We start from the raw sequence: 25,249 nt of genomic DNA, 5'->3' as shown, positions 1-25,249 counted from the left end.
ATCAATGGGCATGGAGCCCCGTCGTGGATCTGGCTTTGCAGTCATCCAGCTGAGGTGCACCCCATTCCCTTCCCCCTGAGGTGCCTGTAGTACTTCTATCTGATGCCCCGGCAGTGTTCTCTCCGATTGTGGTCAGGTATAATTTGTGGGCCTCACCCATGCATTTTTGGACTGTTGGTGCACGGACATTGTTAGTTACATAAATGCACTACTTCTTGTAGTGTATATAATTATGACTGATTTTCAAATATATATCAGTATATTTTTTTATGACATGTATATTGCCACATTACAAGGTTTGACCGAATTTCGCATTGTCTTTTCATTCTTCCGGGGGGATTGTGGGTTGTTACTGTGATTTTTGTGAATGCATTGGTGTGTATGTTGTAATATGCGAGGGTGGGGGTGGGGGGTGTTTGGTGGGTGTCCCCCTAACTTTTGCCTCCCCCTCCCCCATGTCGTAGGTGCAGTACTCACTGTTGTCTTTGGCGCCTACGTAGCTGTTGGTCGTAGAGGAGCAGAAACACAAGGGCAGGGAGTATTTGGAGTTCCGGCTCCATGGAGTCCTCCTTCCTCGTGGGATGTGTAGAAGGTGAGCGTTTTCCCATAGCAAAAGCTGTTTCCGCCGTGTTTTTATCCACGGTGAATCCGCCCCGGAAAAGGTGGCGGATTGGCGGGTTGTAATACTGTGGGCGGTACATTGTCTTCCGCCTGTCTGTTTGCGGTGACTGCCGCGCTGCTTGTTTGCACCGCCGTGGCGGGCGGTGTGTTAAAGTGGCTGTCTTTGTTGGCGGTTTCCGCCAGGGTCATAATTCCCTTTTTTTGTCAGCCGGCCTGCTTGCGGTATTTCCACAGCTTTAACACCGTCCGCCAGGGTTGTAATGACCACCTAATTTTGGTAAATTAGAGCTCCCTCTGTAGAATAATTTTGGTATACATTTAGTTCTAATCAGTCTGTGTACTGCCACCTATAATCTACCAAGATGGTGGTTGTTGGACCAGGCCCTTTTTGCAGGGTCATCCCCAAACTTTTTGCCTCCATCCTCCTATTTTTCCTGACCTGTTTTTATTGCCTTTTGAACTCTGAGCACTTTACCACTGCTAACCAGTCCTAAAGTGCATATGTTCTCTGTGTAAATTGTACTGTTAATTGGTTTATCCATGATTGGCATATTTGATTTATTGGTAACTCCCTAGTAAAGTGCACTAGAGGTATCCAGGGCCTGTACATCGAATGCTACTAGTGGGCCCGCAGCACTGATTATGCCACCCACATAAGTAGCCCTGTAATCATGTCTCAGACCTTCCACTGCAGTGTCTGTGTGTGCAGTTTTAAACTGTAAATTCGACTTGGCAAGTGTACCCACTTGCCAGGCCTAACCCTTCCCTTTTCCTACATATAGGACACCCCTAAGGTAGGCCTTGGTAGCTCCATGGGCAGGGTGCAGTGTATGGTTAAGGTAGGACATATACTATTGTGTTTAATATGTCCTGACAATGAAATACTGCCAAATTTGGTTTTCACTGTTGCAAGGCCTATCTCTCTCATAGGTTAACCTGGGGGCTGCCTTTGAACATGATTAAAGAGTAGTTTCCCTTTGGGAGCAAATAGACATGTGGAGTTTGGGACCTCTGAACTCACAATTTAAAAATAAAGTTGGTTTTGAGATTGTGTGTTTGAAAATGCCACTTTTAGAAAGTGGGCATTTTCTTGCTTGAACCATTTTTGTGACTCTGCCTGTTTGTGGATTGCCTATCTGGGTTAGTTTGACAGTTGGGCTGCTTGCACTTCTCTCCAGACAGTGACACAAAGGGGGCTGGGGTGTAGCCTGCATATTCTGATGAGCTATCTGTGCTAGGAGGGAGGGGAAGAGTGGTCACTCACACCTGAAAGGGCTGTGCCTGCCCTCACACAATCCAGACTCCAACCCCTTGGTGTGTGTCTGAGGCCTTGCCTGGGCAAGGCAGGATTCCACAAACAAGAAGCCTACTTCAAAGGCCAAAATGGATATAAGAAGAGCACCCAAAACCACAGACTTTACACACTTCTTGGGATAGACACTCTACCTCACAGACACTTCCTGGAGAAGAAACTTGAACCAGAACCTGCATCCTGCCAAGAAGAACTGCCTGCAGTCTGCTTTCTGTGAAGGACTTCTGCCTTGCTGTTGCCCTGCTGCCTTGTTGCTCTCTGGCTGAGGTGAAGAAGTGCTCTCCAAGAGCTTGGATAGAGCTTGCCTCCTGTTCCCTGAAGTCTCAGGACCAAAAAGACTTCATCTCTACAAGAAGGACTCCTTGTGCGGTGACATTCGATGCACAGCCTGCCACAAACGACACACAGCCTGCACCACTGTGAACATTTCACTGCACGCCGAACCCGAACAACACAGCCCTACTTCGCAATGAGAAGATCGACGCAGCACCACAGTAGCGACTGGAAATTCGATGCACGGCCCACTGGATTGACGCACAGCCAAGCCGGAATGATGCAGCCCGACTTCCAGAGAGGAATCAACGCAGCACCTGCCGTGTGCTAGAAAATTTGATGCAACGCCCACCAGATCGACGCAGCTCCTGTGACTTGGTCCTTCGTGGCTGCAGGAAATCCACACATCGTCCCCGGAGCGCCTGAAAACCCCGCAACCCGAAGAGGATCCACAACTAAAACTGAATGACGCATCTCCTCCGCTGCAGCTCTATGCAGAGATTTTTAATGCGAACCTGGTACTTTGTGCTTGAAAGAGACTTTGCTTGCTTTCAAAAGACTTAAGACACTTCATATCACATTTCAGTGATATCGCAGCAATTACTTAGTGTATCTTTAATCGTTTTGACCTGCATTTATCCAGATAAATATTATATATTTTTGTAAACACTTTGTGGTGTATTATCGTGGTGCTATATGGTGTTATTGTATGATTTATTGCACAAATACTTTACACATTGCCTTCTAAGTTAAGCCTGACTGCTCAGTGCCAAGCTACCCGAGGGTGGCCACAGGATAATTTGGATTGTGTGTGACTTACCCTGACTAGAGTGAGGGTCCTTGCTTGGACAGGGGGTAACCTGACTGCCAACCAAATACCCCAATTCTAACAGTGGTGATACAACAAGAATACAGGTCTTTTCCCGGCAGTAGAGTAAAACAGGAACCGTGCCAGATGGGAGAAAAAATGTGTTGGAATCTGCTGCTACAATTCATTGATGAAGCAGCCAAAAAAGAGTCACAGAAGCGCTATCGTAGAGAGAGACAGGCATCCACTCTTTCTGCCTCTGCTGAAGAGCAAGATACACAGGCAGTTTAATTATTGAGGTCTATTTAATAAATGATTCAACAAGCTGTGGAGGCCTCTTTTTTAGCCAGACAAGGTCCTCCAGGCTGAAAGTATTCAGATTGTCTCCAGCCAATATATGGATAAGGACCCAGAAGATGAAGTAATGAGTAGTCATTTTGTTCAAAGTCCTGAACTTTCAGAAGTAATTGAGCATTTAAGAAATATAGCAACACAATAAGATGATGGACGGAAAGCTGAACATTGTCAAACATTCACCACAAGTCACAGATCTGGGTTTAATCCATTGTTTATTTGCTCACCACGCCACCCCATATGCAAATCAGTCTTGACCCTGCTCCCTATTTGAACAGTCCAACCTAAATTGCCCAAACTGCCAGGTCAAGTCCACCTTGGACTCGAAACAAGCAATCTGGGACCCGATTCAGGGTTTCACACCTCATCAGCCAAGCTAGCTTGAATACAGTGACACAGTGAGCATGGGTGCCACGTCTGGGAATACCCTTCCCACTTAGGATAGATATAACAACACAAAAAACTGATAAACGGAATTCTGAACATTGTCAAACATTCACCACCAGTCACAGACCTGGGTTTTATCCATTCATTTTTTTGTTCATCACTCCTCCACAGTTTGGCAAAAAATTACTGCATTTGACTAAAAAGGATATCCACATTGTCTTTCACCATCACATGAATATTATCGCTCACTAGAATGTCTAGATATTTGAATTGTGTCAGCATCCAAATGAATGGTTGACCTCCAAGAGATGTAGACATTGTAAATGTTGTCTGGGGATCTCTGGTTTAATATATGATTCAATTTTTGAGATGTCCAATGCATGGATTCTTATAACAAGAAAACATTGAACTACTTAGACAAGTTGCAGCCTTTGTAGCACTCGGTTGTTAACTCTGGGTGGCAAGTATTTTTTTTACAGGCGACCTGGATTTGTCCCTATCTCTAAGAAGGGGCTCTTCTTATTTGCTGTTTCTGGCAGAGAGTCCTGACATTGAGGGTGCTGTAACTGGTATTTCATTGCATTAGCCGTACCGTGGATCCATCTTGAATTGGGGCTGGTTGCCAGGGTTACTCAGTGGTAGAAAACAGATACATTGGAGACTGATCCAGATATCCAGGGAAATGTTTACGCTCTTACAGGTCATAGAACTCTTCAGTTCTATCAATTATTGCCACAAGCATCACCTCCATGTCTAGAAGCTAGAATCAAATTTACTTCTGCCTGAGCAAAGGTTGTAGGATTAAGAATTTCTTCCTAATAAAGCCAGTTAAATAAGAATATTCGGCGGTGACCGCATGGCGGGCGGCGACCGCTGCCCGCCGCGTTCAGAATGACCGCCTATGTATCATTTAAATAATAGGGAAGGAAGTAGTTCACTCAGAGCAGTTCAGAAAGCGTCCATCTTCATTGTGGCGAAACCATGCCCCCTCCTAATTTTGCATCTTCTATATAAGCTTCTTCCTTCATTTTCCCATGGTTGCCTTCTCTTTGCGTTGAGTATTAAAAATGACCCACTTGAGCTTATACAATCGGTAGACCTTACTTTTATTTCTTATAAGGATTTTCTTCAGGCAGTTATTTGCTCATGCAGAAGGACTGAGTAAATGGTGATTTGTTGTGTTCAGAACTATTTATTTCTGTTTTTGAATTCAAGTCCTTCTTTCAAGCCAAAGAAACATACTTAGTTCCATCTGTCTCAGGACTATATACTTTTCTTCACCAGGTACCATACAAGAGGAAGGACTATATTCTCTTGCTTTTCACAACTGTCTATCAATTTGTTCAGAACAGCTTTTGGAAACGTTGATTATCTGTTTGTTACTTTTGATCCTTCTCACTGGCAGTCACACCCTTTATCCTCAGCTTTGTGCAGATGACCCAGACATACTAATGCGCTAGTTTATCAAAAAGAAGTAAAAGAGCTTCCGGGACACCTAAACAATTAAGATCAACGAGAGGGATATCAACTTCTTGCACTTGAAGATCCATGAATGAAGGGTCTTTGTTCAGTCACTACATGGTCCAAACTGCATACAGTTCACCATGAGTTGTAAGTTGTATACACTTGTGACTCTTCATCTTCCTCGGCCTGGATGTGGTGGTAAATACAACCTCCAACAAAGATTATCACAAATAAAGTTCTACACAGTACATTTAAACATGGGGTTTTGCCGAATTAATGGCTGATTTTCTCAAATATTGGTTTCCTCAGACCAGTTTTGTATGAAATGCCTCATAAGGTAAGAACTGGGATGAGGAAAATAGACAAGGATGTGATGGCCCAGTTACTTAATGGTAATCTACATTACCTTGAGTCCTGGCTTTCCTTGTCACAGTCCTAGACACCCACCCTCCTGCCTTGGAAAATTGATCTTAGCAAACAGCTTTTCAATTTATTCTGGAATTTAGTTTTGTATTACAGGAATTGGATACCTGACTTCCTCCTTTTTTTAAGATTTAAGTGTGTAAAGGAAACAGGAGAAAGCCATGTGAAAATATGTTTCAACGGCTTGCTTGAATGAGCAATATCTGTGAGAGTGTCAACATCAGGGCAGTGCGCGCTCTACAGGCGACTAGAATGCAAAAACCCAACACTTATGAAATAACGTAATTCATGCATTATGTTGCTATGCAGTTGTTTAACCTTTTGCATTGCAGAGTTTAATCCTGAAGACCTATATTCAAGGTGCTTGTAAATACTGTTCATTTGTAATGTATTGCTGCAGGCTTTCAGAGTGTGGTCCCTTTCCAGGGCCTTCTAGAAGCTTTCTCTGCAGCATGACTGGGTGTGGTTTGTGGGCTGAGCCAGACTCTATATAAGAGAGCCAGCCCAGCTCTACGTGCTCACTATTCAGAGGTCCCGGTGCAGAGCAGCAGCAATTTCCTGAGTTCCTGTTCCGGAGGCCTACTATTGCTGATCCTTGATCAGGGCGGTAAGATGGAGGTCGGGCTGGGGCCCGATCCCGTTTTCGAAGGCATTCGACTTCTTGGGCCTACTTTTCATATTGGGAGATTTTTCATGTGCGTGTGAATGTGCTCTTGGTTTCTGGCATTTACATGTTGATATTCGAATCGGCAAGATGCGCAATTAATTTTTGGCATTTGACTTTTGAGATTCGGGTCGGCAACAGTATGCGCTACCATTTCTAGACATTTGCATATTGCCATTCGAATCGGCAAGACGCGCAATTCATTTCTTGTGTTTAACTCTCGATACTCATTGTGCGCTACCATTCCTTGGCATTTACATGGTGGCGTTCGAATCGGCAAGACGCGCAAATCATTTCCTTGCATTTAACTTTTGATACACATTGTGCACAAGCATTTCTTGGCATTGACATGGTGGCACTCGAATTGTCAAGATGCGCGATTCATTCCGTACATTTAATTCTTGATAATTATGGTGCGCGACCATTTCTTGGCATTTACATGGTGGCATTCTAATCGGCAAGAGGCGCAATTCATTCCCGCATTTAAAACTTGATGTTTCAGATCGCTTGCAGTGTGTGCGATCATTTCATGACATTTGCATATTCTTGTTTAAATCAGCAGTGTGCGTGATTTATTTTTCTGCATTTAAAACTAAGTGTTAAAATTCTAGATGTTACATTATATGTGCATAATAAGTCCTTAATACAACTCCTATTGTGTTCCAGGAAACCGTTCAGATTATTTTTTTTGTCCTCATGCAAAAAGACCATGTTTGATTTTGAAAACATAATTCTAGAAGGTTCTTATATTCCTAGTCAATGTGTAACATTTTCATGAAAAGGTTCAATGAGAAGTTGTATTAATCATTCTTGATTCCTTCCCAGGTAACAAGACGTCTTGAGGCCTAATTATTAGTCCTTTCTTAAGTTATCCATGGTTACAGTTTGACAATGCTTAGAATCATAGTCTAGTAAATGTCAATGTGATATAATCTTGATATTGTGTGTTTTAACCTTTTGCTTCCTACAGGTCTCCTTCCCAGCTGTTCCCATCATAATCCCCTTTTCCCGGCTTGGGCTCTCTCAGCCTCTGTGATTTATCTATCAGAGTCTTGGAACTGTCTAGTGGTGGACATGTTTGGAACGTGCGCAGACCCCGAGAATCTGGTCTCCCTGACAGAGAGGAAACATTTACTTATAATGTAAGCATTGTGACTAGGGAGATTAAAACTTGAGTAATGAAGATTACCAATAAGTAATTCTACCATTCACATTCCAGTAGACATGCATATCACTGAAGCCTAATTTGACTAAAACAAGGTGAGAAGATTTTGGAAAACAATGTTCTTAATAAATTTTAATCGGGCTTCAAGCCTCCGCTATTAATGAAACAGCACTCACAGTTTCTGCAGATGATATTCACATGACTTTTGATGATTGGACCTCTGCTACTCTCATCCTACTTGATCTATTGGCAGCTTTTGACATGGTCTTGCACACTATTCTTTTGGAGATACTTAGCTATATTAGTACATCACAGAAAGGGTTCCCTACATATGCAACAATACTGGAGTGGGACAGGGGCAAGCAAAATAAGAAAGCAGAAAACCCCACCTCCAGAAATTCGGTTCTACCCCAAGAATCTCAAAAGTTTAATAAATGTAGTCTGACGTAGTCTGACCGACCCATTAGGACAATTACTAGTACATTCCTTGAAGTTTGATTTATTGTGTATATATATATATATATATATATATACATATATATATATATATATATATATATATATATATATATACACACACACATACACATATATACACACATTTATATCCTGATTATATTTAAAGCCATAAAAATTATAAAAACTATGCATTCATTTGGAAATTTTCTAAAATTAGCAGAAAAGGAGACGCTCAGCTCCTAGCCCCACATAAAAAAGTATCACACACATCAACAGCCATACCATTCATACTCATATCTCACTACAAAAAATCAGCAAAAACCACCAACCAGCAAGGAAAGATTTTGTAAAGAATACTACAATACAGTCCCACAAATGTATATGCGCTAAATAGCAATTTGACAAGATTCTCCATCAATATATTGCTGTATTAATTTTTTATATTGTTATTTCAACAGTTCATAAGGAAATAATCAAAATCAGAAAAACTGCAATACATTTCTGTACATCACAACAACAAGCCCTTGCATGTGGTTCTTCATTTTTAATTATCCAACTTTGATGCTAAACTATAGTAGTGCTGATGTGCATTTCAGTGCAAGGTGGCCAACCAGCTAAGCACCTTCCTCAGGGCACAAATCAAATACTATAAGGAACAAGGATTTCTCATACTCATGGCACGTCTACAAAAACAAAAACATAATTATTCAAATGCGTATAGCCTCATCATAGTGCCTACAACTCCAAATCACCATATAATATTTTTTATAACTGTTTTTATTGAGTTTTATAAACTGTGAACATACAGTGCAGTGCAGGCCATGCAAGATAGAATATTCATATTGTATTGCAATACCAAAAATATTGTTGAGCAAATACCAACCAGGGGCCGTTCGCGTCCACTATATAATTGTGGCCCATCCACCCCCCCAAACCACGAAAAATCCACATGAAACCAAACATGATATGTAACTTATGAAAAATGGGTAAATGTCAATACCATAGTTGGTTGTCACCTGATCGAAAGGCTCAGTGTGTGATTTCCCCCACCTCATCCACCGTACTATCTGCAGAGATTGCATCCTCCACACCGGAGAACCGGTCCAGTAAGGTTCCGCAAGCGGGCAAATCAGTGAGTGCCTTTTCATCCCTACGTGCGAAGCGCATATGTTGCTCCTCAGCCACACCCCACTCCATTAAGTCCTGTATCCAATTGGGGAGCAATGGATTCCGAGTGCTCATCCATCCAATCGCTACCCTGCGCCTGTCCAGCACCAATGCCAGCTGAGGTAATTTATATGGAATACTCTGAACCCGCGGTTTTTGCACCACTCCCAGTAGGCAGGCCATTGGTGTTACATCTATCCCCAAGCCTGTCACCTCCTCTACTTTCACCACTACTTTGTGCCAAAAATTGTTTACCAATCTGCAAGTCCAAGCCAAATGCAGGAAGGAAGCACCCAGCACACCACACCTGGGAGACCCCGCTCTGCGTCCCAAGGTCAATCTTATTTAGATGACTGGGCGTGAGGTACGTTCTGTGAACAAAGTTAAAGTGCAGTAGCTTAAATCTGTTACAACATGACACCTTACGAACTATGGATAGGGCTAGATCCCAATCAGTATCCGATATAAGTCCCCCCCAGGTCCCTCTCCTATGCCCTGTGACTCAGACCCATCACAGACGACTGATCCTCCTGAAGAGCTTTATAAAAGCGACTGAACCAGTGTAACCCCTCGCCCCAGTTAAGCAGACCATTTAGCACCGCAGAGGCCCCAGGAGCCACTGGGAAAACACTCCAGATCTCACGTGCCACACTTTCAAGTTTAGCGTATTGCAGGAATTGACCAGATCCCACACTGAACAAGTCCCTGGCCTCAGTGAAAGAAATGAACTCCCCATTAGGGTAAAGATGCCCAGCTAACTCGCAACCACCCAGTCTTCAGGCTTCCACAGACATTAACTGTTCCATTTCCTGAAAAGGCGCCAGATCCCATAATCTTAGTTCCCGGTCGAAAGGAGCTCATCGGAGCACACGTTTAACTACCTGCTCCCAGATCCCTGTAGTGGACCTCGCCAAATAGGGAGCAACAATGGCAGACCTACCCCCGCATCAAAAGATAAACCAATGTCTGCCTGTCCAACACTCCAGTAAACAGTTTCTTCTCCCAATTATCGGTATCTGTCATCCATTTAGCAGTGAATTGCAGGTGATCTGCATAATAATAATGTCTCAGATTAGGTATAGCTATTCTTCCCCCCTCAAGATCCATCTGCAGGACTGATAGAGCCACCCTGCTACGTCATCCAGCCCACACAAAAGAAATTAAAAGACTGTCCAGCCTACGAAAGAACTGAGCAGTCAATGGATACATGGAATTCTGGACCAAGTACAGGCACTGTGGCAGGAAGACCATCTTTGCCACTGCAGCTCTACCCATGACAGAAAGAGGTAATCTATTCCAAAAAAAAGACCGAACGGTCTAGGCCAGCAACCACCCTCTCATCATTATGTTTATTGTGTGCAGCCACAGTGTGTGTGACCCAAATGCCCAAGTATCGGAAACTCTTGATCTCCCACCGGAGGCCAGACTCAGATAAGTCAGCCTGGGGGACACCGCAGAGGGATCCCAAGGGGAACAGGAGAGTTTTTTTTCTGATTGACCCTTAGGCCAGAAACAACCCCAAACACCTCCATCCTCTGTGACCACATCGGAACCGAGACACTGGGTTCCCGGAGATAAACCAGCGCATCATCTGCATATAGAGAAACCACATGAGTGACCTGCCCCACCCGGATCCCCCATGGAGCCATGCCCTCCCGAAGCCATATCACCAGCGGCTCCACAGCGAGTGCAAAGAGGAAAGGCAAGAGTGGACAACCCTGCCTCGTACCCCTACTAATCTCCCAGGACTCAGATAGTTCCCCCCGCACCCGAACCTGCACAGTAGGAGCAGTGTATAACAGTTGCACCCAGGCACAGAAACCAGGACCAAACCCCATACCACGCAACACCTCCAGCAGATACCCCCACTCAACCGTATCGAAGGCCTTCTCAAGGTCCAAAGACACGAGCGCCAATTCAGTTTTCTCACCCTCCGTCTCATGCAGAACATGCACAAGACGACGCAGATTGTAAGATGTGCTGCGACCAGGGATAAACCCACACTGATCCTCATGTACCAGACCCTGAATCACCCCACATAGTCGAGAGGCCAGGATCTTGCAAAGTATCTTAACATCGATATTTATCATGGTGAGCGGGTGATATGATGAAGGATCACTGGGGTCTCCACCCGGCTTAAGCATTAAGCACACTATGCCCTGTTGCATAGAGTCTGGCAACCTGCCACACTTGCGGGCTTCCTCAAACACTTCCAGAAGCCTCTCCCGCAGGGACAAAGAGAACGTCTGATGCTACTCAATAGGAAACCCGTCACTACCAGGAGACTTCGACATCGCAGCTATTGCTTCGCTTATCTCCTCAACAGTAATCACCGCTTCCAGGTTCTCCCTACTCTCCACACCCAGCCGCAGAAGATACATCAGCTTCAGAAATCCCCCTATGCTCTCTCCTGGGGATTCCAGACCAGCCCTCGAGACCTTCCGCAGGTGCTCTACCAAGACCCTCAAAATATCAGTACGCTTTGTAAATGCCTCACCCTCCACATTCCAAATGTGCAGTACAGGAGAGGACTCCACCTCCCTCCTCAGAATCCAAGGCAGGAGCCTGCCAGCTTTATCCCTTTCCCGACGCAGGCGCTGCCTGTATGCTTTGTTGGTGACCCGACTCAAGGTATCCTGACAATCGTTAACTTCCTTGTATATTCTAAGCACCATATAAGATTAATAGAAATGCAGTGGACATATTTAAACTAGAAGAAATCTACTTTTTGTATACGTAAATAAAGTAAATTTTTCCCTACAAGAGAGTCAGCAAGTCTGAAGTCTATGGTGTTATTCTACTAATATTGGCACCAACAGGAGCATTAAGCCTTTATTTTCCATCCACAAAAAGTAGATTTGTTCTATTTTAAATATGGCTGCTGCATTTCGATTATTATGGACACCAACAGGAGCGCAGGGTCTGTATTCATCGTATACTAAAAGTATGTCCGTTCTAGTTCAAACATGGGCGCTGCGTTTTTTCCTTGTGCCCCTTGGCCTTAGCCTCTAGCAGTAAGAGGAGGGAAGAACACGTCATTTGTAATGGCCGGAGTTTCAGATTGGCCTGGAGGGGCACAATAACGTTGTTTAAATTATAGGCTATACCAATGTAGTGCATGCATGGACGACTGCCGGTGTCCCACATGGAAATGGGTACAGGAGGCAGACGATGAACAACTATATTGGTAGGAGATTATGAGAAGCTTTTTACTATAGGATGTCTGTGTGGATTGCTTAGCATAAGCTGGGGTCCCTAACTGTGGGTATTTTACCAGGGTGACCACTACGAAAGACTAAGACATATCTAGGGCTTTGAAATTTACACACAGACCTGGAGCATGATGACTTTTGGAGAATTGTTGGAGAAATATTCAGACTTCCGGTGGCGGTGTTCGTCAGGTATGCATTTTGTGGTTTTGTACATTTGTAAACAGTAGTATTTACTACTTCCTCTGAGTGTGATAAAGGGCCAGATGTATCATCACGGTCCTTTGCGATTTTGAAATAGCGATTTTAAAGAAATCGCTATTTCCGACTCGCAAAGTGCAATGTATCACATTTGCGAATCGGTAATAGCGATTTCTTAAAAATCACAAATGCTATTACCGAATCGCAAATTGCAATACTGGCCCATTTCGCAGCTATGGCCCATATCTGCGAAATTTTTGCATTTCCAAAATTTCGATTTCTGAACCAGAAATCGCAATTTTGGAAATGCAAACCCCTGGGGGGCTAAGGCCCCCTCTGCTGCACCCCAAAAGTATTTTTGGGAACATGTAAGGTGCACACATGCCAAAAGGGCATGTGTGCTTTACATGTACAATTTAAAAATGCATTTTAAATGCATTTTAAAATTTTGCACATGGTTACCACCAAGTTCAACTTGGTGGTAATTAGCGATTCCTAAATGCCAAAATCGCATTTAGGAATGGCTCCATACATGTGCTAAGAAATCGCAAATAAGGAATCCTTATTTGTGATTTCTAATTTAGAGAGTCGCAATTTGTGACTCTCTAAACAGGGTCGCAATTTTAAGGAATCGCTACTTTAGCGATTCCTTAAAATTGAGTTCAGAATGTATTTCATACATTCTGAAATGCATTTTGCATTCGCAAACGGGCATTCGCACCGTTTGCGAATCCAAAATGCTTTCATACATCTGGCCCATAGTGTTTTTTGCGGCCTGGGAGTACTCATGGTATATGTCCTTTGAATTGTTCCCATTTAGCATGATTAAGGGGCATCTTTGACTCAACTGACACTTTTAAGAGGAATTATGACAAATATCCCCTAGCAAGATATTTCCAGCTGCCTTAATTTTTTATGGGGAATACTGCATGCAATAAGATATAGGTATTGTTTCAGCTAGTAAAACTTTGCCATCATTTGTAGTTTTTGATTGTACTTTTTTACCTTTTATCTGTAGTACACAATTGAGGAGATGGTGAAACTTATGACACAGAATTTTTCAATTTTTATCTTCACGTGGTATATATATCTGGTGCACGGGTGTTCTTTTGGGTCTATTGGCTTTCTCTTATCACAATGGTTTTTCCTTGACACTGTGGTCCCGGTGGTGATTTGGAGGTGTAAGCACTATGATGATGCTATAGGCATTTGAATAATTATGTTTTTCATTTTGTAGACGGACCATGAGTATGAAAGATCCTGTTTCCTTATAGTATTTGAATTGTGCCCTGAGGAAGATGCATGGCTGGTTGGCCACCTGGCACCGGAACACGTGTCAGCACTACTTCTATAGCTGTAGCATCAAAGTTGAATAATTAAAAATGAAGAACCCCAAGCAAGGACATATCAACAATTAGCTTGTTGTGATGTACAGAAATGTATTGCAGTTTTTCTAATTTGTATTATTTCCTTATGAACTGCTGAAATAACCATATAAGAAACAAATGTGGTAATATATTGATGGAAAACCATGTGAAATGAATTTAAAAAAGAGTTAATATTGAGCGCATATACATTCTAGGGACTGTATTATAGTATTTCCTACAAAATGTTTCCTTGCAGGTTGGTGGTTTTTGCTGATTTTATGTAGTGAAATATGAGTATGAATGATAAAACTGGTGATGTGTGAGACAAAATCCTCCAGTGGTTCAAGTCCTTTTTGAGAGATAAAAAGTAAGCTGTTCAGATGGATTTGTTCCGCTCTAATTTTAAAGATCTAAACTGTGGGGTCTTTTAGGGTTTTGCTGTCAGCCGCACACTCTTTAACATTTATGTTTTTGCATTAGCTGACTTGTTCACCTATTTTGGCTACCAGTTTTATGGTTAGCGGATAACACTCAGATTATAATTTGGATAGAGGGGAATCTTAGCCACCTACAAGATCACTTTAAAGGCTGTCTTGCTGAGGTGGCCAGTTGGATGCAAGCCAATTCCTGTTGGCTAAACTCTGTTAAACCTGAAGTATTAGTGTTTGGCGGTCCTTTCTGTTGGTCCTCCTCTTGGTGGCAAACCCTCCCTTGTCGTCACTCCAAACCAGTTCTGAGGCAGCTCCTCCCTCCCACTGGGTTAGAACCAAGCTGACTAGGAAGACACAAGGAGACAGGCCTAGGTGTAAGCTATATCTGCCAGTGAGAGTGTAGGACCTCTTTGAACCTCAGGTAGAGCTGGACACAACTCCACAGGCCATTCTTCACAAGGATGAAAAACACCCCTCTACACTGTCTGGGAGCAATCCACATCTCACCACAAGGGAGTCGTTCATCTGCCAGGTGACCCCGGACATTAACCAAAAGGAATATTTGTCTCAAGCTGGAAAATTACAATTTTCTAAAAGTGACATTCTCAAAATAGTAATACAAAAAACGACTTTCAGAGTAAGTTAGATTTTAATTTTTAAATTACTATTAGAATGGGTCTTTGAATCATTTTTCTAGCTGCTTTCAAATGGAAAGTAAGCTTTGTAAGTTGTTGTAATGTAGCCAAGTGTTTCCTTATGGGACAGCCATCCTTACTACAAAGAAAAATGACTTTGAAGGTTTTCCACTGCTAGGACATGTAATTCTTTAACTATAAATGCCTTATGTTTTACATACCATACATCCTGCCCTATTTGCATTTAAGGCCTGCCTTGGGGTGACATATATAATTACAAAGATGGTTTAGGCTTTGAAACGTTTTATTTTGCCAGGTCAAAACAGCAGTTTGGAACTGCCTAACCAGATTGCAATGGCAGACCTGTAAACATGTTTTACAGTGCTACTTTAGTAGATGGCACAATAAGTGCTGCAGTCCACTAGTAGCATTTAATTTGCATGTTCTGGGTACATGATGTACCATACACTAGGGCTTTACAGTTACATTATATGTTGCAATTAGGTATACGATAATTTTATCATATTTAAAAGGGAAAGCATAAGTACTTTATCACAAAAATAGGTTCAGCTATAAAAGAGACAATCTGGGAAATACCAGGCAACATGTGGTCATTTCCAACAGTGATGCTTCCCATATGACAACGTTTTTACGTGAACCCATAAATATATTTTTGCAGGAAGAAACTGATTGGTTAACATGTAGGGAATCTGAGGCAAACAGGTAGAGTGTAATGTTACCAGCAAAGCCATGTCTCCTTAGCTATAACTGCTACTCCCTGTTTCTCCTGTCACACATCCTCCAGCCCACCAAAGTAGTCTGCTTAGGAGTCCCCTCCCCCCACTTACACCCCAAGAGCGGGACTAGCAGCAATCTGTCTGACTGAAAATAGACAATGGGCATTCTGCTTCATCTCCTGTCACTCCATTTCTGCAAAATGAAAACCACCCACAACTCAGAAACAGCAAAATGATCCATAATTAACTGAATAGTTACAACCATGCACATTTTCTGCACTGCTTTGCAAATACCTCCCAATGCCATTATCACATTATAATCAGAAGGGTCATGATACCATGTGAATGGGTCACATTACATTTGCCCTTTTTCTACACTGTGTATGGGAGTGTCTTCATGTGACAGTAGTGTTTCCTGCTATGTTGATGACCCTAAGGCGGTGGGAAATTGAGAGGAATTATAAGGAATATGATCAAATCTCAAGGGCAAACTCTTGTGTTTTGGAGTAGTGATCATGCGGCTGTAGCATTTCACTTCCTCACAACAAGAATCATGGGCAATTATGGAATGAGAGTAAGGTCCAGGGAGGACAGATTACCTTGAAAGTAGTTCTAAGTGATGATAACATTTCATTACAACAGGAACCATGGCATTCGTGCAGTGGGTTACTCTTGAGCAGAAACAGCCGTTGTGTTTTTTAAGTAGGTCCTATGCAATGGTAGCATTCATCACAGAAGGCAACTGTGGGCTTTCATGGAGTGGGGCCAAGTTCCACATAAAGTTGCAGGTTCTATTTGTGAAATACCTACAAGCTTTCAAAGCTAGCTGAGACACATTCAGACGGCTTATCAATCAAGGAGCATTGTGTTTACTGGTCAAGGCTAGCACTTGCAAAAAACAATAATGTTTCGCCATGATCCTATGTACACATTTCAGGCAAGTGGTAATGAGTTTTGATTGACAATGTTGCAAGTCTGCTGCATTTCACTCCTACTCTCATGGACACTCTTATTTTCTGCCCCTGTATCGTTTGCAGGCAGATTGCAATCTTATATATATGTTGCCATCTTCTATTGACAGTCTGGACCTCATCGCTTGCATCTGGCACTAAGTACAGCACCGATCCATCCTCTGCTTTAGGAGCCCCTCATTCAGGCATCTAAAAATGCAAAAAATGAAATAGTGATGCTTTACGTTTCTCCTTGTGTTATCATTTCAGTAACTCTCTTGTAAGGCTGTGCAAAGTTGCAAAGTCCGATGGCTGTCAACTTTCCACATTTCTTTAAAGTTTACCAGTTCCACTAAGTCCATATCTAAATGCTTGAAAGAGGAGCTTTTCAAGCAGAGGATAGTTCTGCGCTATACGGAGTGACAGATACCAGTGATAAGTACTAGCCTGTCATTAAAAGATGGCATCACATATTTACGCTTGCAATCAGTATGTGAATGATGCAGGGACAGAAAATGAGATTGAGTGTCAATGAGAGCAGGAGTGAGATGAAGCAAACTGGCATCATTGTCAATCAACATTACCATCTGCCTAGAGTGGGCACATCTGAACATGGTAAAACATTATTGTTTATTGCTTGCCACATAATGCTCCTCAATTGATATGAAGTCTCAACTTGTCTAAGCTTAGTTTCAAAGTCTGTGCTTAATTCACAAAATGAAATGGCAACAAACAGCTACTTCACCTGGAGTTTGGCCCCACTCCATGAAATTCCACAGTTTCTGCTGTAGTGAATGCTATCACAGCATAGGGTCTACTTCAAAGAAACAGCTGTTTCAGATTAACCACAATTCACAGCATGAAAGTTATGGTTCCTACTGTGATGAAATGCAAAATCACTTAGAACTACTTTCAAGGAATTTGTCCTCCTCCCACTCCATAATTGCCTATGATTCCTACTCAATCATCACATCAGCACTGTTGCAAAACACAGGTGTTTGCCTTTGAGATTTGATCATACTTCGTAAAGTCCGACTCAATTTGTCACTGCCTCAGGATGCTCCCTATAGTAGGGAGCACTGCTGTCACATCCAGACACTCCTGTACACATTGTAGAAGAAGGGCATGCATAATGCGACCCATTTACTGAGTACTGTGTGTGAAGGGAATCCTTGAAATAGGCATCCCAAAATCTTAACTCAAAGATTACTTCATCATACAAGGGTGGATGAAAACGGAGGCAGTGTTAAAACTCAATTTTCATGATGGAAAAGTCCGCACTTACAGCATGTCAAAATAATCTCAATTAAGTATTAACAGACTCAATACTTGAATTCTAGAGCGGAAATAAAACATGTAAAGATTTCATACAGAAATTCAAAAGGTGTGATACAGAAATTGTAAATTCAAGTTCATGAAATCAATGCCATGAAGGCTCTTAGTAAATAAGTCAATACAGATAACACACAGAATACAATGCAAAATCAGAAAAATTTGAATTCCCATTTGAGCGGCAAAAGCATTAAGAAAACAGGCAGCATCCCTATGAGTATTGAAAAGTCTTCTAGTTCACCTCCCAAATCTGCAATTATATACACTTTTGTTCTGGAAATCATCAGTTTCTGCAACATCATAATGGTGCGAGCAAAAAAAATAATACCCTCAACAAATCAGAGCCCAGTCCTCTGAAACTTCATGTTGCCTTCGCATCTGGACCCCATCCTAGTACATGAATATTGATTCTGCCCCCTCTATGGTAATGTGAACTGGGGATGGCAGAAAATGGTAGGTACATATATAACAGAAAACTGTTGTGACTGCATGCAGAACAGTGCGCTAGCGGAAGGGCCCTGGAAATGTGAAACATTATTGTGTCCATGTTGGCAAGTTTTCAACGAGAACAGCAAGCACACAGCAATGTAAATAAACAAACCTGGCTTGTGCTGTGCTGCCTTACTCCATATCTACAAGGCCATGAAAAGCCAGACAAAGTGGCTTTGCATGGCCTTGTTTATATGGGCCTTCAGCCTGCGCCATAGGTGCATCACAAAAAGTGATGCAGCGCAAGCCGCTTGTAAATATGGCCTCAGATTTCCGGTTGACAGAGTTATGCTCCCTGTCCAAGCAGGAACCATAATCCTAGTCAGGGTAGGTAAGATAAACAGTAAAAGTTAACCTGTGCTCACCCTCTGGTAGCTTGGCATGGAGCAGTCAGGATTAATTTAAGAGGCAACACGTAAAGTATTTGTGCAACACATAAAACAGCAACACAGTGAAAACACCACCAAAAGACTCCACACCAAGTTAGAAAATCTGATTATATTTTTATGACTAAAAGAGGATCGTAATGACAAAAATCCAATAAGAAGAATTTGAAATATGAATTTTTAAAGAAATGTACTGCTTAAAATCTTTAGGCGCAAACCAGAGCCATCTGGTCGCACTAGACTGAGGTAAATGCAAAGTTCACACCAACTGCAATGGAGCGCGGGCTGCCTACAGGGACCAACCTTTTCCTAGTGAAAAAGTACCTTGTATAGAGGGTTTGTTGATGTTGAAGATCCAATGTGAGGGGCGGGGGATCAATGTGGAGACGATGCGTTGGTTCCGATCCATGTAGTCGGGGATGCATCGTCATTGAGCCACACATACGCTGATGTGATATCCTCGAAGTGCGGTGTCAAATCCTTTGCAATGAAGGCAATGCATCAACGTCGACTTGCACAACCGACGATGCAAAGACAATGCTTCAGGGTGGAGTGCAATGCGCCAGTTCCGAGCTGCGCACTTGGTTCTGTAATGTCTTTGTCCTCAGCAGCAATACTTCAGCATTGAGGAGAGATGCTGTGGTTCCAATGAGCGCAGTTACGTCGATGCATGAATTTCTGTAGAGAACAGTTGCAGAACCCATTTCCAATGACCCAGGACTAGTTTGCCACCACATGGCAGGGCAGGACTCACATTTGGCTAAGGCCAGAAGCTGTAGGAGAGGTGAGTGAAGTCTTTCATTTTCCTGAGACTTCAGAACAGGAGACAAGCCAGCACACCCTTGGAGTCACTTTGGTTCTGGGGATTAAAAGATGCAGGTCCAGTCTCTCTCACTCCCAGGCAGGGAGGGCAGCAGGCAGCAGGGCAGGCACAGCAAAGCAGGAGTCCAGCAAAGTCCACCAGGGTTCCAGCAGAGTGACAGTCCCTTTAGCAGCACAGCAATCTTTCTTGCTGACAGAATGTCCTCAAGTTCAGAAGTGTACTGATTTGATGGGGTCAGAATTCCAGTTCTTATAGTGGTGGAGACTTCAAAAAGATGCCTTTGAAGTGCACAATGTACCTCGCCTTCCTGCCCTGGCACCAGCTACACTACAGGGGGTTATGCAGCCCTTTGTGAGGGCTCAGAACCCAGCCTTCAGGTGTAAGTGTCAACTCCTCCTTCCCTTCCTGCCCAGGAAGGGCCATCAACATGCAAATGACCACTCAGTCACACCTATGTTCCCTTTTTGTGTGGCTGTCTGGAGGGATTGCACAGGTGCTCAGCTGTCACCCACTGAGACGTGTATTCAGAGACAGGCAGAAGTCACTAGATGATTTCAAGTAAAACAAATCTTCTTAAAGTGGCATTTTCAGAGTTACAGTTTAAAATCTGACTTCACCGTAAGTTGTGATTTTAAATTATGATTTCAGAAACACTAAACCTGGGGTCCCATCCCAATTGAGAAATTACACTTAAAACAGCTAATAAGGCAATCCCAAATTTATTCTATGGGAGACATAATCCTTGCAGTAGAGAACAATGAATTTGAGGGTTTTCACCACCTGGACATGTAAAACTTAGATGTACATGTACAGCTATTTAAATACACAGCACATTGCCCTTGGGCCTATCAGGGCCTACTTTAGGGATGACTTATATGTATTAAAAAGGAAAGTTTGAGCCTAGCAAGAGGGAAAACTTGACAGGCTGGCATAGCAGTTCAAAATTGTAAACACAGGCTCTGCAATGGCAGGCCTGAGTCGTGTTTAAAGGACTACTTAAGTCGGTGGCACAATGAGTGCTGCAGGCCCACTAGTAGCATTGAATGTACAGATCCTGGGCACACGTAATGCACTTTACTAGGGACTTATAAGTAAATCAAAAATGCCAATTGTGGATAAACCAATGTTACCATGTTTTAAGCAAAGAACACATGTACTTTAACACTGGTACTAAAGCCAACAAAAATGAATTCAGCAAAAAGTCAAAAGGCAAAACGTTTGAGGATGACCCCACTGAAAGGTCCAGCAGTAATTTTGGCCCTTGCTGCTTTTTTCCTCTGGTTCCCTTCATGTTAAATAAACAGGTGCATCCTGGAGAACACGTTTAAGTGTAGATGCAAAGGGTCTATCATAAGGGAAAGCATCACTTTGTCAAACTATGGTCAGTGTACTTTTACTTTCCAATGATTATTTTTCTCCTTTGTTATGAAGATGTAGCTTGTAGAACCAAAATGTCTATTTACTAGTTTTCAGAGGCTTTGCTGGCTTTTCATGCTCTGCTTTTTTAATCTACTGCCAAAACGTATGTTTCCCATAGCATCCCCATCACTTCGCTGGGACATCTGACATCCTGGTTCTTTGCTCACATTACTCAGGGTGCCCAGCCACAGAAGCAGAATTCATTTTCACACATTGGTGGCATCACATACTCGGCCCTCACCTTGTTCCCTGGTAGACTGGTAATCTGAGGAAAACAGGTAGAGTGTAATGTTACCAACGAAGCCATGTTTCCTTAGCTACCACTGCTACTCTGTTTCTCCTGCCACACATCCCCCAGCCCACCAAAGTGGTCTGCTTAGGAGTCCTCTCCCCCAGTGCACATCCCAAGAGCAGAACTAGCAGCAATCTGTCTGACTGAAAATAGACGGTGGCCATTCTGCCTCATCTCCTGTCACTCCATTCCTGCAAAATCAACACAGAAGGCCTTTTTTGAGGAGAATGTTTCTGGGGTATGGCTATTGGCTGGATGGCATGAATTTGATTTGAACAAACGATGCCTGAATCTGGTGGCTGAGGTCCCCACCACAAGCCCAATTAATCTTCAGATAGTTCCAAGGCTGTAGTAGTGGGGCAAAGATGCAACTTAAGTATCCTAAACATAAGGCTTTGAAAAATTGCCTGCATCATACGCAACTCAACCTTCTCTGCCAAAAACTAATAGATATATGTCAATTGTGAAAAATGTAAGTGGTATACAAAGAAAAAGTGTAGCAAATGAGCAGCGCCCTTTCTGCAGAAAAGTGGTAAGTGTATAATATGCAGGTCATGGTGCATTTTGGAGAACACTTTTGAAAATATATTTCTAAAGCATGGTGGGGTAGTGCACTAACATTCATAGACAGTACATTTTCCATTGAAATGGTCTCTACGTTTGCACATGTACAGTTTTAGTGATAAAACGATATCACCCACAAACCAGTGTGTAGAAAATGGGTTTCATCATTTGTTTATCATTTTTACATCACCAAGGGTCTTGAATTGCTTTGATTCTATTAAAATCTTTGTTTCCACCACACTTTATAACTAAAAATGTGCTTAATTTGTGCTTTCCTAACTGCTGACATATTTTGAAACATTTAAATATTTATATTTTGTTGTGTGTTGGAAAGAAAGGATCCTAAGTGTTTCCTTTTACACTTCCTGTACCTCAGCAAGACTATCACAAAAATTCACTTTACAAAAACCCCTTACTTTGGAATCAGAGAAAGAAAAGTAAACACCAATCTCCAGGATACAAAAAAATCAGCAATTTACCTGCCTTTGAACGCACAGCAAATGTGACAGAATAAAAAACATAATTTAAACACATCTTTGTTGCTCATTCACCACCTGAACTCCAGCATCATTATTTTGGGGGTGCTGCAGCTGACGGTTGAAATATCAGATTTGACAATGCTTCTTTTCATTGACATTGAACAGTGAGAATTAAAAAAAAGTCATAATGGCTGCCAGTACATCATAATCCATGCACGACCGTGCGTATGCATGTAACACAACAATGGATGTGTTACATGCACACGCAAGGTCGTGCATGGATTATGATGTGTCCATGGCAGCCATCATGGTTACCATTCCAAGATGGTTAACATATGTGCACATGATTGTGAATCATGTGTGTATATTCATCAATATGCATGACCCGAATGCAGACATATTTAATTATTTTTACACTATTGATCGAAGATGGATGATGGCAGAGGAGTCGGCTCAGTTTAAGGGCCTAAAGAGAAAGTAGGACGGGTCCTTCTTAAGAATATAATTTAAAAAACAACAAATGAATCCCCATGTACATATGTGGACTATGTACTACTTTTTAAGTGGTCCACAAGCATAAAACCTAATTGTTTTGAGTTGTGTCATGTGTGTGACAATGACACAGGCTCACGCCAAACAGCTAAAGCTCGATGTAGGAGAACCTTTATAGAGTCCCTAGACTCCCAGTTCTCCATCAGGTTCAATCTCAAAATGTTAAAGTATGCAATAGTTGTGTTTGTTACTGCAGCATTCACCTCTGTGGGTCATGACAATAAGCACACTAAACCGAAACGTGCCCTAGGTTCTGCCTGTCAAACCTCTCCACAGGCCCTATTTTTGGTCAGACTGCCAACAATTCAAAGAGAGCTTGTCCTTAGAGACACAGCAAACCATCTTATCTTTGTTACGGGCACATGAGTATTTTGTTTAGGTATTCTTGTTTGCAGTGGTGATGGAATCACTTTTAGAGTGGGAGTACTGAAATCATGATTTTATTACCACATTGAAAAATCAAAAACCGTGATGTGAGGCTGGAGGTGCTGCAGGAATTCTATCATCCTAATTGCAGCTCATAATTGTTAGGATAAATGTTGTGTCTAGAGCTGATGTCATGTGTCTGGACGTGGAGATAAAATCTTCACTATTTATTTCATTGGTAGAAAGAACTCACCTGGCTGTCCAATCCTAGGAGAATAATCATCAGAAAAAAGAAACAGGCCCAAAGTGGTGCGAAAGGCATCATAGAGACAGCTCGTGGATAAGCAATGAATGCCAGGCCAGGACCTGCAATGGAAAAAAGGATTAACCAGGAGGAGGGCACTGTGGCAAATAGCCTGTACAAAATGATGATTCTCTCATTGTTAAAACGACCATAAGTAATGCACAAATGACACCATGTCCATGTTGCAAATGCAAATCACTCATGCAGCCTGGTTTAGAGTTTGGCGGGTGGAATGCTCCGTCACAAACAGGACGGATGTCCGGTCCACCATACTACAAGTGCATTATATCCTATGGCACTTATAATAGGGCAGATGAGATATCCTTCACGTTTGTGTCAGAGTATGTCATCCTCAAGCTTTAAGGGCACGCCTGAGTGCGGACGTGAAGATCATTTTCTAGCCCTTTATGAATTCCCAAAGTTGTAACCTGAGACTTTTGGTCTAAGTTTAGACCAAACGTCTTAATTTTACCTTTGTGAATCTGGCCCAAAGAGCCTGATTTAGAGTTTGGAGTATGGACTAATATCTGTCAGAGAGACAGAGTGAATAACTCTGTAACCCTCAGGGACATGTCATTCCCCAATTCTAGAGATGTCTGCTTGCCCTGTGACATCTCTCAACATTGGCAGGAACTGCCATTACAGCTGTTCCTTTCAGTTTTGCAAAAACCTAACAGGCAATTCTGTCAAATAGGACAGCTGTCTGTCAAACTTTTACATAGCTTTACTTTTCTCAAAAATAATCTCCTAAAGCGGGAGTTTTTTAAAAAAAATATAAAACTAACAAACCTACACCATGGTAGTTTTCTCCCATGGTATGGGGATACATTTTTACATTTTTGCTATACCTATGGTGGTGCCAGACAGCAAAAAAAAGACAGACAGCAACAAAAAGAAAAATGGACGATTGGATGGTTAACCTCCGACAGCCTGTACTTGGTCACACAAATATGTTGATGACAAACCTGGAGTAGGATCCACTGTTAAAATACAGATTGTGTGAAAATCAAATCTGACAGCAATAAAGGTCCAAATAGGTCTAGTACAGTAATCTGTAACTATATAAAGTCCTATTACAATTAAGTAAATAAACCTTATTATGGTATGTTAAAAAAATAAAAGCACAGCACTTGGCATGCATTAGTAAAAATAGTAGTGACACACAGATCCAATTTTGTGCTTTGGTGTTGTTGGCACCACTATAACAGAATGTATGATTAATGGTATAAGGAGTTACATTTAGAGGAAATTAATCTAATGGTTATATTACATTTTGGTAGTTTTGTTCAAAGAGTGCTTCCTGGCACTTGCCTATTGGTGCAAAAAGAGCACACTGATAATGCAGCATGTAGACTGATACTACCTATGTGTTATGCACTGGGTTACTTCCATGAAATAAATATCCATTTTTTAAATTATGTCTTTTCTTTGGTTTCAATGCTAGATTCACATAGACAATCCGGTGAGTGACTGTGACCAACTCTTTGGGTACTCATGATTTACTCCAGAATTTCCAATTGTAAACCACAGCTAATACCCAAAGAAGTCTTTGAGAACCTGGTCCAATATGGGAGTGTGTAGGATTTTCATTATTTGCAAAAACCATAGATATTGCT

General features: G+C 42.2%; 1 protein-coding gene across 1 annotated transcript in view; it reads right to left on the bottom strand.

Annotated features, from left to right (window-relative positions):
- LOC138287575 (sodium- and chloride-dependent GABA transporter 2-like) overlaps positions 1-25,249 on the bottom strand; it is a 684,685-nt gene that overhangs the window by 54,765 nt on the left and 604,671 nt on the right. The window contains exon 10 of the mRNA XM_069228134.1: positions 23,583-23,695. Coding sequence (XP_069084235.1) covers positions 23,583-23,695 — 113 coding nt within the window. The remainder of the gene's footprint in view (positions 1-23,582; positions 23,696-25,249) is intronic.

The sequence above is a fragment of the Pleurodeles waltl genome, chromosome 4_1, assembly GCF_031143425.1.
Source record: "Pleurodeles waltl isolate 20211129_DDA chromosome 4_1, aPleWal1.hap1.20221129, whole genome shotgun sequence".
Lineage (NCBI taxonomy): Eukaryota > Metazoa > Chordata > Amphibia > Caudata > Salamandridae > Pleurodeles > Pleurodeles waltl.
The sequence above is the reverse complement of the archived record's forward strand: the minus strand, read 5'-3'. Positions and strand labels throughout refer to the sequence as shown.